General features: G+C 36.5%; 3 protein-coding genes and 1 non-coding gene across 9 annotated transcripts; 2 read left to right on the top strand and 2 right to left on the bottom strand.

The window, feature by feature from the left end:
• Positions 1 to 2,928: 2,928 nt before the first annotated feature.
• Positions 2,929 to 5,008, top strand: LOC147929200 (FCS-Like Zinc finger 10-like). Of its 2 annotated transcripts, none has more exons than XM_087480998.1 (3): positions 2,929 to 3,220; positions 3,488 to 4,359; positions 4,570 to 5,008. In XM_087480998.1, the coding sequence occupies exons 2-3, from the start codon at positions 3,497 to 3,499 to the stop codon at positions 4,730 to 4,732; spliced, it is 1,026 nt and encodes a 341-aa protein (XP_087337124.1). In that variant the 5' UTR covers positions 2,929 to 3,220; positions 3,488 to 3,496; the 3' UTR covers positions 4,733 to 5,008. The 2 variants fall into 2 exon arrangements, with proteins under 2 accessions (XP_087337124.1, XP_087337125.1); XM_087480999.1 differs by having other exon boundaries at positions 3,481 to 4,359.
• Positions 5,009 to 5,302: 294 nt separating this feature from the next.
• On the bottom strand, positions 5,303 to 7,520 carry LOC147929199 (psbP domain-containing protein 5, chloroplastic-like). 4 transcript variants are annotated; one of them, XR_015577820.1, is made up of 11 exons: positions 7,360 to 7,520; positions 7,069 to 7,238; positions 6,772 to 6,901; positions 6,637 to 6,686; positions 6,447 to 6,514; positions 6,265 to 6,356; positions 6,122 to 6,181; positions 5,970 to 6,029; positions 5,820 to 5,874; positions 5,670 to 5,719; positions 5,303 to 5,585 (listed from the first exon to the last, which is right to left on the bottom strand). XR_015577820.1 is itself a non-coding variant. In XM_087481000.1 (11 exons), the coding sequence occupies exons 1-11, from the start codon at positions 7,407 to 7,409 to the stop codon at positions 5,487 to 5,489; spliced, it is 888 nt and encodes a 295-aa protein (XP_087337126.1). In that variant the 5' UTR covers positions 7,410 to 7,520; the 3' UTR covers positions 5,303 to 5,486. The 4 variants fall into 4 exon arrangements, 2 of the variants coding, with proteins under 2 accessions (XP_087337126.1, XP_087337127.1); XR_015577821.1 differs by having other exon boundaries at positions 7,069 to 7,232; positions 7,360 to 7,455; XM_087481000.1 differs by having other exon boundaries at positions 6,265 to 6,360.
• Positions 7,521 to 7,662: 142 nt separating this feature from the next.
• LOC147929198 (polyadenylate-binding protein-interacting protein 5-like) lies at positions 7,663 to 9,044 on the top strand. 2 transcript variants are annotated; one of them, XM_087482647.1, is made up of 3 exons: positions 7,663 to 7,790; positions 8,148 to 8,512; positions 8,592 to 9,044. In XM_087482647.1, the coding sequence occupies exons 2-3, from the start codon at positions 8,171 to 8,173 to the stop codon at positions 8,742 to 8,744; spliced, it is 495 nt and encodes a 164-aa protein (XP_087338773.1). In that variant the 5' UTR covers positions 7,663 to 7,790; positions 8,148 to 8,170; the 3' UTR covers positions 8,745 to 9,044. The 2 variants fall into 2 exon arrangements, with proteins under 2 accessions (XP_087338773.1, XP_087338772.1); XM_087482646.1 differs by having other exon boundaries at positions 7,779 to 8,000.
• Positions 9,045 to 9,611: 567 nt separating this feature from the next.
• LOC104735159 (uncharacterized) lies at positions 9,612 to 14,277 on the bottom strand. Its single transcript, XR_015578406.1, has 5 exons — positions 14,069 to 14,277; positions 11,943 to 13,690; positions 11,318 to 11,438; positions 10,670 to 10,729; positions 9,612 to 10,543 (listed from the first exon to the last, which is right to left on the bottom strand). It is a non-coding gene; the product is annotated as an uncharacterized LOC104735159 (transcript).
• Positions 14,278 to 14,556: the final 279 nt, after the last annotated feature.

The following is a 14,556-nucleotide window of genomic DNA, read 5'->3' as shown; positions in this document are numbered from 1 at the left end:
AAAAACGCACCGTTTTAAAGACAAGTCCCTCGCACGTGTGGAGATACTCAAGTTACCACGTGTCGCCGGAAGGGAGAAATCTGAGTCAGCGCAAAACGACAAACAAGTATAATAAAATAAAAGAGGAGTAATGATGGCTAAAGATGTGTTAACCTTTAACTTGTTACGTATGGTTCAGTACTGTGGTAGGTAGGTACAGGTCATGGTGACTTGAGTCCACGTGGCGTATAGAGTGAGTTCCACGCAGACAACAAATCTCGACGGTCAACTGGATGACTGACTCAAAAAGTTGGTCTTAGGGTGGTCTTCTAAGCCCATCCGCTTAATGTGACCCCGTTTCCTTGCAGACCAGACCGTCAACGTGTTACAGTTTTTCAACTTTTTTTCACTTTTTTTTTAATTTCTATTAATTTGTTTATATGACATTAATAGAAATTACCAAGTGAAAGTAACAATACAATTACGTTTGATATATATATAGCGTGACTTTGGTAGGGTAGATCATATATAGATAAAAAAAGGTCATGATCCACACCTAGTTTGATATTTACTGGATTGGATTAGACCCCACTAGTTCTTCAACTCACATTTGTTTTAGCGCAACTACCGTAAATATGGTGATTGCCTTTTAAAAATTGAATATAAACTGATATTGCTGAGAAATATAAAAATTTATTCATGTAAATTAGCTTTCTAAAGTTAATACCGTAAAAGAAATATATAAGATCAGGGAAAAAAACATGCCGAAACTATGGTTGTTAGATGACATTCATACAAAAAAATAAAGTGTATTTAACAAAAACATACTTATATAACTAGAAAAGATAAATACCAAATACAGATATGGTGACGTGAGAAAGATTTTGAGTTGCCAAGAAATGTCTTTCTTTTTTTCTTTGTCGAATAGAATTATTTTTTATATAGCCTTACACTCTTATAGGGTAATTTTTATCGTGACAGCCTCAGGAAGTTAGAAAAAGAAAGCAAAAAAAAAAAAAAAAAAAAAAAATATATATATATATGGTATTATGACATAATGTAAAAGCAAAAGTAGACCACAGGAAGAAAAAGGACAAAAAATATATAATTGCTCTGTAAGTGTAAGGGAACCTTTCTTTATATTTGGTATTTAAACCAACTGTAATTTCATTATTTCTTTCTTGTAGATTCTGACACCTTAGTAATTATATAATGTCGACAGAACTGGGACTTTGAGACTTGAGAGAGAGAGAGATAAAATACACTATCCGTGAAACATAATTAACCACTATTCAACGTTTTAGCAAGTAAAACAATTTACTCATCAGGAGAAACAGAAAACAAGAACTGAGTATTTGATGATAAGTTAACTCACATTTTCCCACTGATAAATTTTATAAGAACTTGTATTTTAAAATTAAATGCTAGATGATAAATTAATTATTTTTCTTTCTATTCCACTTTTTACTCTAAGAAATGGTTTACATGTGACACCCTCTTTTTTTTTTTTATATGTTCTAACAAAAAGCTATAAATCTTCAAACAGTCTATGAAATTTGACTGATTAATATTATTATATCATATAATTTATAATATACACAGATGAAAGTGACGCATATAGGGTCCTTCAACAGAAAAGAAAATAAAAGTGACGCATTGGGTGAGAGTGCAAAAGCAGAATGTTATTTTCACAAAAAGAAAAATACTAAGTTTGAAGGGTAATAGTTATTTACATAAGGTAATGAAACTCTTCACAATAACATTTGCATTTTAATACAAATATTATGATGATACTCTGGATTCTTCTTTTTTTTTTTTTTACAAAATAGTTTAATTTTTTTAACTTATTGATATTAAAGAGTCGACAAAGTCTTGACATGTATCATATTTAAAATAATGTATATCTGACATAAATCTTAGACGATTTTTTACAAAATTTTATCAAGTTTCGTAGTTGTAAATAATACATACACTATTTAAAAAGGAAAATAAAATTAAGCCATAAAGTTTTAATATACAAAATTCAAATGTTAATATGGTGGCAAAAAAAAAATCAAATGTTAACTACATATTGTTTTCCCAATAGATGATTAGTAAAGTTTATTAAATGCAAAGCGTAAAAAAATCAAAATATGTTTAATTTAACTTTTGATCAATGCATATTAATATATTATTTTTGTTTTTATTCCATATGTCTACATAAATTTCACGTGTACTTTTAGTTTAGACTTACTTTTTGTTGTGGAGTTTGTATAATTTAAAGATAACATTGTAAATTGTAACAAAAATAATTATGGCGATCGATTTGAATATGTCTGATTAATGAATCGATCGTGTATCTTTTTTAATGTTAAAACGATCATAAATGATTACAACAATATTTTCTATTTTTATTTTATTGATCTACAAAAAATTGAAATATATTTTAAATCTATATTAACTTATTTTTGTCGTCAAGTTTCAATTACTAAAAAGGTTACTTTCAAATTATAACAATCGTACTTTTTAGAAAATATTTAATTTATGAAATAATCGTACTAATTTTTTTCGGTAAAAACTATTATAAATATAATTAAATAACTAAGTTTTTTTATAGAAAGTTAATTAACAAGTAATCCAAATTAAGAGTAAATAAATTTGATTAAACTTACAAATTAATATCTTTCATCATTTATAATAATCATATAAACAACACACTTAGTTTAAAAAGGAAAAGAAAAAGAAAGCCAAAAATCTGCCAAACTAAAGAAAGAGTGAAGAATTTTCGTCAGAGAAGAGCTATCATTTTTATTCTGTCACACTTGCAGCCATTTTTTTCCAAATCTATTACCATTTATAATATCTTTTTTTTTAAATTAATTTATTTGTTTAAACCTTTAAATGCAAATTAAATATGTCAAGAAAGGTAATTTGTTTTTTCTCTAAAAAGAAAAAGACCCTACACTACTTACATTTTCAGAGAGAACTTAAAACGTGAATCCGATAGATAGAGAGAGAGAGAGACTGAGAAGCTCACTGATATACGCTGATTTTGAGGAGAGAGAGAGAGAGAGAGAGAGAGAGAGAGAGAGAGAGAGAGAGAGAGAGAGAGAGAGAAGAGTACCTCACAAGACTTGCACAGATATAGACGAAGACTTCTCTCATTGTCTTATTTCTCTCTTGCTTCTTCTTCAATCTTCCATCTTCTCAAGTCTTCTTCAACTTCATCTCTGAAGGAAGAACAAGTCCCTGAGAAACCCAGGTCTCTTTCAATTTCTTCTACTTTTGAATCCTTTGAAAGTTCATAGATTTCAGCTCCTAATCGATTTATAAGTAATCTGTGATGATGATCCTTGTATCAACGAGTTCTTTGATCTTTCCCTTTTGCATTTGGGTTCCAAAGATTGTTGCTTTAGCTTATTGAAATATCAAAGTTTGCTTTTTTTTTCTTTTTGTTCAATCCCATGGACCTTTGATCATTGCTTTAAGCTTAACAATTGTATTTTGTTTTTGGTTTTTGAGGTTACAGATCAATCTCATGTCTCAGCATTCAAACTATCAAATGGCCACTGCTTTCGATTACTATTCAACAAAACCGGTGTTGTCAGGGATTAAGAGCCACAAACTCATCTCTGGTGTCTTTGAAGGCAAGTGTCCATCTGATTATGAATCTGCTTGGAGCCCAACTTCTCCTTTGGATTTCAGATTGTTCTCCAGTTTCGGGAATCCTTTTGGTGGTTCTTCTTCTAGATCAATCTGGAAAGGGAAACAAAAGAGCTGGGATTCTGGTAAAGTAGGCTTGAGCATTCTGCATTCTCTTGATGATGACCATCATCACACTGACTCATCAAGGATTGTTTTACCATCAGTTGATAGTAAAAACATAATCTTTGGGTCTTTGATGAGAAGTGGAAACCATAATCCTCATCTTCTCTCTCAACCCTTTGCCAAAGCTTTGATGCCCAAGAATGATATGCCCAATGTTGTTTTTGAGATTGGACATGATTTGATTGATGTGGTTGAGCTTCGGACATCTGGCTCGGTCGATGCTGCTGGGAACTCCAGTGTGGACAACAATGCTTGTCAGGTGATAGAGGAAGCCCCAGGATCACTTAATGGGCGTACTGAAAGTGACATTGAGATCTCAGAGGACTACACTTGTGTAATTCAACATGGTCCTAACCCCAAAACCACCCATTTTTACGGGGATCAGGTTCAGGAGTCCGTAGAGCACAATGAGTTGAAGAACGATTGTTGCAGAAACAAGAAAGAGAGCATTTTTGCAATTGCTCCTCCCGACTTGACAACACCTTTTGATTTGTTACCTCCCAGTGACTTCTTGAGCTTCTGCTACGGCTGTAACAAGAAGTTGGGTTTGGGGAAAGAGATATACATGTACAGGTACTCTCTTCTTCTGTTTCAACTCTAATGAATCTTAGAGTTTCTCCTTTTATTCTCGTTGCACTTGTATTTAGAAATGGAAAGCTAGGTTCTTTACAGTACCTAGTTATTTAGAGTGCATAGCTTAAGTCATATGGTTTCCAGAGGATACAAATAGCAATCAATTGAAACTGTCTTGTTATATAACAATGTCCTGGTTTTGGTTTCCAGAGGATACAAAGCGTTCTGCAGTAGTGAGTGCCGTTCAGAGGAGATATATCAGGATGAGGAATTGGAGGATGAAGAAGATGAAGACGCAATCAAGTCTGTCTCGTCTTCAGACAAGGACCTGTCTAAGAAGCAGAGTAACGGTGTGTTCTTCACCGTCGGCTGACTCCAATGCGCTCACCATTTCCATGATCGATTTGAGTCCAAGAAAAGAGGAAAAGTAGAAAGCTTGAGCTGATCATCTGTTCAAGAAAAAGAGCTGTTGGTTTCTTTAAACCGAGGCGGCCATGGATGATCGTTTTTGTATATTGCTCTTATGCTTCTGCTACCTACCAAAAAAAATATACTTTTGGTCTCATCTTTCATGGTTTTGGTGGGTGATTGATCGGGCTTATGGCTATTGTTATGGATATTTTATAAGTTTATGGTTCATTTATTCATATATGATAATCTTAATTTATATAAGAGGAGGGTAGCAGCCGGTTTATGTGGCTCCCCTCCGGTTCTCTCTTTTTCATTTGTTCATTTTTTATGCTACCCTGAAAATCCAAAGAGACAGTGGTCAATGTATTAAGTCCCTCCCATCGAAGAAGGTACTGTTATAAAGAAAGTTTCTCTACCTTTTTATTCCCTCTTGTGTGTATATCATATGATAATAAATCTGATTTGATATTAATTTATTCTTATTTCGAAGAACATATGCATAAAATTCCATGGATATACCAGTTGGATGAGATTAGAAGAAGAATGCAAGTAATGCAATGTTATATATATCTCCCTCTCAATACATTTGATTGTGAACAATACATTTACTTCGCTTAGCTCATATCTGCCACAACAACTTTCATAACCTCTCCTATCAAAATTAACAACAATTTCGAAAAAGCATTTTTGATGAAAAGCTGAGGTAGATGGAATTATCACCAAAACCTCCATGGATCCTTGTATGGAGGAACATAACTATCGGTAGGAGGAAGAAGCCTAAAGGATTCTACTGTTCTTTCTAACATCGGTCCCATCTGCATTTTATACAAACCCTCAAAATCAGACATTTTCACACTGACACAATAGGTATACAGAAAGTAGAGGATACAAGTTTGTACCTTGTCCCATTGTTTGCCAAGGGTTGAAGCGTTTATGGTGTATAAGTACCCTGCAATGAGAGAGATTCAGGTAAATGTTATTACTTTAAGTCAGGCTATACAAATTCCAACTTTGAATCTCAATCAATTCCCTTGTGAAAAGTCGTTTACCATCACGTTCAGCTGTTGAAGAAATATAGTGTCTGTAAAGCTTTGATGCTTCAGCCTGCCCACATATAGAAAAGCCAATAAGTCTTATCATAATCAAACCCATTATGTCTTTAAACAAAGAAGAATCTTCTCAGAATTAGAGTGAGTTACAATTTTAGTCGGTGATTTGCGAACAAGGTACTCATAGTACCAGTAAGGCTCCCCATCAATCTGCATATAGAAAGCATATGGGGCTTATGAGTTTTGTAGAAACAAGGTTTTTACTTTGTTATATATAGTTTGTTATGGAAGATCATACTAACATCAGTAGCATGTGCATCAAGAACCGAGCTCTCTTCGAGACGCTGACTTGAGGTGACACGCTGCTCATTTGAACATATGTTTAACGTTTGAGAAAAGGAGAAATTGATATTGTGATGTGTTTCATGTAAGAAGGGTTACTTACCAATGCAGATTTATCAGACAAAACAGAGTCAGCAACTTCCTTAGCTGCCCATGTTTTCTTTTCTTTTGATTTTAATGTCGAGTTTGGGGGACCTATCTGGATCAAGAACCGTAAAAGACATATCGCAAAAAAGCTAACAAGGAAAAGAAGTCTTACGGTAAGTGAGCAACATCAGAACTTACCGAAACAGAAATTACAAGGTTGTCGATAAGGTCAACTCGTTCAGAAACAATGCGTAGACGTGCATCAGCTAGGACCAGTTGAAACAGATTCAGTCACAATGCATATGATAACATTATACATCAGATAATATTTTCATAAACATCCAGAAATCATGGAATCAAAAGGAAGCAAGCATATAGAACAACTTACGAGAGAGTGGTGCAGCTGAAGAGTAACGCTCAGGCTTTCTCGATTCGACCCTGCAGAATCAATATAAAGAGTTAAGATACACACCTTGAACTAATAAAGAAGGCATTATTACATCACAAGTTTCAGTGCAAATACCATTTGAAGACAAGCTTCTCAGATGGCAACTCCAGTGGGTAAGCATAAGAATAAGCATTAACATCATCCACCATTGAACCCACTTTTAATCCTTCTGCAACCATTTTCAGGTCTTCTTCTGCATGAGTGACTGCAATAAACAACTCTAAATGGCTTAAACAAGATTCTCAATTACTTCCATGAACCAACTCTGATCCTTCTCTCTAACTTATAAATAAAAAGTCAAGATTTTTAGCTACAAGTGAAGCTATCTAATCGAAATTATAGGATACATGAACAAGAGAAGCAAAATAGTACCAGGAGGTAGAGGCAAGAGCATAGATAAAGGAGAAGAGAGACCAATCAGCACCAAATCCCTACGAGAAAGCCCTTCTCCCGAAGAAATCGATCTCGTAGTAACGCCAGAACGAGCAATCATCAGCTCCTTATGATACTTACTCGAAATGTTGCTGCTTCTTCTTCTGCACCTGAATTCAAAATCTCATCCAAAATCACAAAAGCTCCCGATGGAAAAAAGAACACACACACGAAACCAATGGAGAGAGAGAGCGAGTCAAATGGATGTATAAGAGAAGAAGATACAGTTACCTGAAAAGACGACAATTCGGAGAGGGAAGAGATGGACAGATAAGAGCCATGGCTACGGGAGCTTCCTTCTTCCTTTAGCTCATCCATTCACTCTTTTCTTGTTTTGATACTTTCATAACCGGTTTCTCTCAAATCGGTATACTTAAAACCAAATTAATTTCAATCCGTAAACTTGATTTCCGGTTTATATCTTTAGTCGTCGCCGCCACGTATATTAATTAAATTTAGTCACTATCCCGATTAAGTATAAAGATAATCTCGCGTCCAAACAGACCCAACCATGACTGTAAGCCTTCTCTTCTTCATCATATAAAACGGGGACACTAATCTTTATAATTAGTAAGCGTTACGATATAATATAATTTTTACCACATTAATCTCGCATAATAAGGTGTGTGTGTGTGCAATTCTTCAACGCTAGTTTTTGTCTGGTAAGCTCATATTCTCTCCCCCTAATGTTTCGTTTCGTCTTCTCCTTTTGCGTAGATCGTTGACGAGGTCAAACATCACATTACCATTTCGATTCTCCATATAAATCACTATCCTTCTTCCCATTATTTCTTTTCTTTGTCGACGAGACTCTTTGTTCTTGCTCTGGTTCTGTATTTCTCCAACATCTATTTGTAACGCAAGATTCTAATGTAACGCTCTCTATACACACCGTTTCTTGTTTTTTTTTCTTTTCATTATAGCCTAGTTGATTCTTGCAGCATAAGACAATATCAATGGGTTTATTTTTGTTTATTTCCGTGTTCATAATGGCTCTTACAATTTAAATTTTGTGGCAGTATATTAGCAAAGATAAAAAGAAATGAAGCCAGGAGCATTTGCATTGAATCCGCATGCAGCATCATATGTACCACTTTCTAAAAGAATGGATTGTGGTGGTGATGATGATGGTCTGGTGTTTGCCATGGCTCCTGCGCAGCAGATAAGTTTCTCAGGGGTTGAAGTTTCTATGCAGAAGAAATCCTCTGAAATGGCATACAAGCAGATCAGGGATGATGATTTGGATATTGAGATGGATATAGACATGGATATTGAATACCTTCTAGTTACATTCTCTGGTCTCTCACAAGAGTCTATTACTGATGTTTACCTCGCCAATAACGGTGATCTTGAAGCAACCATTGAGATGCTGAATCAGCTTGAGGTAAACATCATCATAGTTTTGTCTCTTAATTTGTTTGATGTGATGGTGATCCTAAGATATGATTACCCTTTCTATATAGATATACAGCACTGAATCTCAAGAGAACCTCCCAGAGACACTTGATATTGGCATTGGGGATATCTCTGAATCAGGGCCTTCAACCTCAAAAGCTTCTGAAGTCGTTGCATCATCATCATCTGTTATCCCTACTAATGCACCTGTATCGGCCTGATCTGATGAATTCTTAGTTTGTGAAGTGTTACTCTTTTTTCTTTTCTTTTTTTGGTTTGCATACGGGATACCCATAATAAGTACAGTAAGGATGATGGGGGTATAGTATCAAAGAAGTTGTTGTTGTTATCTTTAGAGAATTGATGATATGTATGTGGTGGCAAAAATGTATAGTTTTGGAAGTTCAAATCTGAGTGGTGTGTTGTCGGGCTGCAGATTAGAGTACTCTGGTCTTTCCCTTTTTATCTGCAACTCCATCTGTAGATTGGATTTTCATATGAATAATATTGATATATAATGATATGTCTATTTTGGTATAGCGTTACAAAACTGAACTCTTTCACCTCTAGGACAGTTTTTACTTATTATTAGTAAGAAAGCTTCATCCGTTTAGAGCAAATTTTCCTGCAGGCTTGAACTCTAGGCCGAGCGGCACATCATACCTTTCCTACTCTATTTAGCCTTTTATTTCAAAAATAACTCTTTTAAGAGGTATTCGTGGTGTGATAGATGTGTTCTTGAAATGGCGAAAGCCGCAAGAAACAGGAAATTTGTCTATTTATGGTGAACTGGATTTATTAACTAAAATCACGTTTAAGGGAACGAGCAATTGAATCACTTAATAGCTGATTTGTTGTTTGTGATAGATGGAAAATCAAATTATGTGCTCAAGGGAAGTGGAATGATCTCCGGATTAAATTTGATGTTACAAAAATTGGCATTTGAGCAGGATTCCACAATCAAACGTGTCAAAACAAGTTAAACTTTTGAGCTAAGAGCAACTAAGACAAAGTATTCGTTTATCATGTACTTATATCTTAAAACCAATAGTGTATTGTGTATAAAAGCAGAGCAAATTTGATTTGTGTTTTTTTAGGGAAAACTAAGAAATGTTTTATTTGAGAAGTTGGGACTTTTATGCTTTGCATTCTACGATGGCTACAAATCCATACTGAGAAAGGTTTCGAAAAATTTAAAGCTACAGACTAGGAAACCACAAAACTACAATTACAGAACACCATCAACAGAGATATTAAAATCAAAATCCTCTGTTTCTTGACTGGTTCCGATCATAGTGTTGCCCTGAGCCGCGTTTTGATTATCCCACCAACCATCTTGAGGTGGTCTAACCATCTCGGGTCTGAATCCTGGGGGTGGAGGCGGCGGTGGTGGAAGCTGGTGACTAGGGACATGTGGCTGCCATTCAGGTATGTCGTCCTCGTCATCATCATCATCATTGATGCTCACAGATTTTCCATACTTGTGTATGAGCTTTCTTACTTGATCCAAAGACTTAGGTTGAGCCGCTAATGGCTGAGGAGAAGAAACTGGCATAACCGAGGAGTTGAAGTTAAATTCCGGTAAATCATCATCTTCTCTCGAAGATGCAGGACCAAATCCAGGCGGCAAATCATCATCATCGGTAGCAGCATCATGTTTTACAGCTTCACGTCCATAACCATGATGATGATTCCTCATTGATGCAAATACAGGAGGTTTCTCTGTGACATTGACTCTCTGCTTCTTGTTTACAGGAAAAACAGAGGTTTTAGAACCAGAAGAAGAAGAAGAATACTGACGCCTTGAACCGGATGCGGGCTTGGGAACGACGGCTCGTCTCCACACAACAACTCCAACCAATCCCATATCCAAAGACTTGACCTCATCGAGCTGATCTTGAGAGATGACTTTGTTTAGCAAATCTAGGGACTCTCCGCGTGTTGGACAAAGGTAAAGCTCCACTCCTGAGGCTGGCTCTGCGTAGCCAACTCTCTGATCAGCAACGTAGGATTCAATAACCTTAAAACAAAAGAAGAAGAATAAAGGTGAGACGTTTAAAAGAGATGGTTCTGTTTTTTAAATATGTTGGTGGTACAAGAGACCGTGTTAGAGATTTAAAAAAAACAATAGATTTGTTTTCTTTACCTCAAAAAGGCTGCCACGCTGGCTCTCAGAAATGCCGTCTTTACAAGCCAAGTACATTACCTGCAATGCCAGAAAGAAAAAACACATTTAAGTAACGCTAGTAAAGCAAACAAAATACCTCACAGTCATTTACCCAAAAAAATATATAACTTTAGGTTTCTTTCTTGCTTCATGTATGCGTAGTATATGTGCTTTGGGTTTGGGTGTGAAAAAAAAAAGTCAACTTTTATGAAAATTTAAAGGAATATGTTTGCGTATGGGGTCGAAAGATTCTTTGTAATATTTCCTGATTATTCTATATGTCCCCCACACACATCCACAGTAACGCACATACAGAGACATAAAACAACTGATTTGGCATCCTTTTTTTTGGATGATTTTAATACAAAGTTTGACCCAATCGATAGTTGGTTCTCTGCATAAAACGTGTCCCATTCCTGTGACGCGTACATGTGAAGTGTTTAATTGTAATCTCTTTGCTTTCTGGATTCCATGAAGAGAAGACAGAAGAGTTTTGAGATGAGACCAAGTGAGACGGTTAAACATTATATATACGACACGTAAAAGGGTTACTTCTACTGTTCTATGAAGCATGAGATTATTCAATGTAATGCTACTACAGTGATAACAAAAGAAAGCTTTATATACCATTAGGGCACGGGTTCGAGACTTGGGAAGTTCTTGAATAAACTTCCCAAACCCACTCAGCCTAACTCTACCCTTAACTTCCACCATCGCCGGCCACTCGCTCGTCTCTGCTTTCTCACCACTGTCATAGAAAAACCCAGTCAGAGAATGCTTACTTCCTTTCTCACTTCAACTTTTTTTGGTTAACCAATGAAAGCATATATCAGCAGAAAAGAATGTGTGAAACCACTAAAATTCAACTGAGGAAAATCTAAATAAAAATTTACAAATTGGAACAAATAAGAATAACCTACGGATGGCCTCTAGAGCATCCCCTACTCTAATAAAGAATACTTAACCCCCTTAATCACCTGATGCATCTCTTATTTATTATCCCTAGGCACTACCTAGCTTGCTGATGATTCAATTAATCTAGCAAATATATATTATTAAAGCTTTACTCAAATACCATTCAAGTTGAATCAGAAAAGAGATTGATCGCTAACACAGTTCCAATTCAAGCAACAGTTTACTAGTACTCGAAATAAATACTATTGGTATAGAGAAGAATTTTTCTATGCATAAAGAAACAGTAACACAAAAATCATATAATAGTGATAAATTAGGTAAGGTGATAAGAACTTACCTTTTGAAAAAGCCAGTGACAGGGACTACGGAAGACATACTCAGTTGCAGAATTCCATCCCATGCTCTTTCTTCCTTAACCTCAAGTGCAGAAGTTTTCTCAAGTCTAGAGACATCGTCATCAACTTTGACACTGGCATCAGACTTTGGGGACCCTTCATCAATCTTTTCAGGTTTTGGTTCAGGCAAACTTTTATCACTTAATTCCTTAGGAGATTCTTTAGGAGATTTTGAGTCTGACCTAGCTTCGGAATCACTTTTTTCAGACAGAGAGACCTGTAAATCAGAATTCCCATGCGGACTTTCAAATGGAGGCTCAGAGTCTAGGGATTCCATGAACTCATCAAGCGATACAATTGGAGGAAGAAACTCCACGTCCTTCAATTCATCATCTATCCCCAAACCTTGCATGGGATCGATCTCTTCAGTTGAGGAAAGGGTTGTGTGTGCTTTCTCACTATCAACTTTTGCTGGCTCATCTTTGAAAGTTGTTTTAACAGAATGAGATTTGGCTTTGGGTCGGCGTCTGCTACGTGACATGATGCCACCAGAGACATCTACCGTGCCACGTTCAACTGGGTCAATTTCAACCTGGAATTCACCCTTATGTGTTTTCCTCACCAGACTTCTGACATCAATATCTGTATCCCGCAGGACAACCATTTCTGCCATCTCTTCAGCTTTGGCTTGACGCCACTGAGAAAGTTCTTTGGAAGCCAATTCTTCGGCTGTCATAGAACACAACCTCTCAGCAGAGATATCTTCAGACATAACTCTTTCTCTTAGCTCAGGATTGTTCTTATCCTTCAAATTGAATAAGAGGGACCTTCCCCTCTCTCTGTACTTTTTGTTCACACCTCCAAATAGCTTATATAGTTCCATTTCAATTTTAGACGCCAAAAGTTTTGGATCCTGAAAAGACTTTTCACCACCGGTTCCAAAACCCTTTGTCTCGCCAAGATCTGAAACATGTTCCAGAACCCATGAGAGTTCATTACCATGTAAAAGGTCATCACTCGGAAAAATAATATCTGTAAAAGGAACATCATCCCGAGGGAAAACCTCGTCATATTGAGACTTAAGTCCATCAGATTGAATAACATCTTCCATCCTGACATCGACAGGAATCTCACTGTCCTTCTGCACAGAGCTTTCAACACCGGTGGGCAATTCTGAGATGGTGGTCCCTTCTCCTAAAGGGGCATTGATGCTAGCAGGTGAAGCAGGGTTAATACTTTGAGTATTCTCCTGGGTGGTCATCGCAGGATTTTCTTCGGTCTTTACATTCTCCTTCCCGTTTGGGAATTCATCATGTTGATGAACCAAGGCCAACGCAGATGCTAACGACTCCCTCATTTTAGACCTCACAGACTCATTAACTTCATCCGTCGCTTTCACCGACCCTCGAGGTGGGATAGGCTGTTTCTTGTTTACAAGAGGCTTTACAGATTTCTGGAGAGGGGGATCCGTTTGCATCACTTTCTTGCCATGCATCAGGGAATGTAGTGTCTTTTGAGAAAGCATATTAGTCGGGATATGAAGAATCCCATTGCTTGCTGGAGATAGTTGCTGTAACCAAGGTCTATACTGCTTGTTTGGTGCCTCTGATGCAGAACCACCAAGAATAGTCGTCTCAGGTGGTGACTTACGCTTTCCTGCTAGCTGCATGGACCCATTTAACTCTGCCATCTCCATCGAAGTTCGTTTTCTTTAAAAGTTTCCAGATGAATTGAACATTCACCGCAACAGCTGTGAGGCAAACGAACAGCAAAAAAAAGAGTCAAAATTACAGAAACAATTCCTCTTCTCGTTAGAATAAGGACGTCTCAATTAGAAAACCGAATCAACTAAATCTGAGAAAAAAAAACCATGAAAATCGAAATCGAAAGGGATGACGAAACGAGAAAATTCGCCAGAAACTTTTTTTTTTTTTTTTTTTCGCCAGAAACTTGTATTAGGCGATGAGCTAAAAACACAAATTACAAGGCTAAAGAAGATCGAAACAACAATTGAGTTCAACTAAACGAATCGAAACAAAGAACCAATAGACCCAAAAAAAGAACGATTCAACCTTAAACACACATTGACGCATCTCGAGGATAATGGCGGGCGAACACAGATACATACCTGAATATAAGTTCGAGAAATCTTATCGCCTCGTATCTACCGGAGATTGAAGAGAGATTCAGCGGAAGGGAAGGCAAAGAGAAAAAAGAAGAAACCCTAGGAGGAGGAGGAAGGGAGATGAACCAATCCGGATGAGACGGATGAGCGTTTTGTGATGATTCTGAAGCTCCCCTCTTCTTTGCTTTGTGATAAAAAGGAAAACTGAGTGTGCGACGTGGATTCCTCCACATAATTGGGCTATTGGGCTTTTGAATAAGTTTATTCGATAATCATGAAAAAGCCTTTTTATCTTTCTTTTTTTGTCGGCGATGAAAAAAAGCCTGATAACATTTTACAACCATCAGCTTTTTAATGTATTAAGGCATCAAGATGGACACTTGATGTAACCCCTCGCTTCCACGCTCACATAGTTTGAACAAACCAAAACACTAGTCTTTGTATTCATTCTTAGTTTGAACCACTAGTCTTGGTATTCAATCTGGTTTTCT

The sequence above is a fragment of the Camelina sativa genome, chromosome 13 (assembly GCF_030686135.1).
Source record: "Camelina sativa cultivar CO46 ecotype springtype chromosome 13, ASM3068613v1".
Lineage (NCBI taxonomy): Eukaryota > Viridiplantae > Streptophyta > Magnoliopsida > Brassicales > Brassicaceae > Camelina > Camelina sativa.
The sequence above is the reverse complement of the archived record's forward strand: the minus strand, read 5'-3'. Positions and strand labels throughout refer to the sequence as shown.

Excerpts from the sequence above, each read along its gene's own strand:
- LOC147929200 (XM_087480998.1), top strand. The coding sequence starts at position 3,497 with ATGTCTCAGCATTCAAACTATCAAATGGCCACTGCTTTCGATTACTAT. Across the intron at positions 4,360-4,569 it reads AAAGAGATATACATGTACAG|AGGATACAAAGCGTTCTGCA; the intron begins GTACTCTCTTCT and ends TTTGGTTTCCAG.
- LOC147929198 (XM_087482647.1), top strand. The coding sequence starts at position 8,171 with ATGAAGCCAGGAGCATTTGCATTGAATCCGCATGCAGCATCATATGTA. Across the intron at positions 8,513-8,591 it reads AGATGCTGAATCAGCTTGAG|ATATACAGCACTGAATCTCA; the intron begins GTAAACATCATC and ends CTTTCTATATAG.
- LOC147929199 (XM_087481000.1), bottom strand. The coding sequence starts at position 7,409 with ATGGCTCTTATCTGTCCATCTCTTCCCTCTCCGAATTGTCGTCTTTTC. Across the intron at positions 6,902-7,068 it reads GCTCTTGCCTCTACCTCCTG|TCACTCATGCAGAAGAAGAC; the intron begins GTACTATTTTGC and ends TGTTTATTGCAG. Across the intron at positions 5,875-5,969 it reads GCAAATCACCGACTAAAATT|GCTGAAGCATCAAAGCTTTA; the intron begins GTAACTCACTCT and ends ATATGTGGGCAG.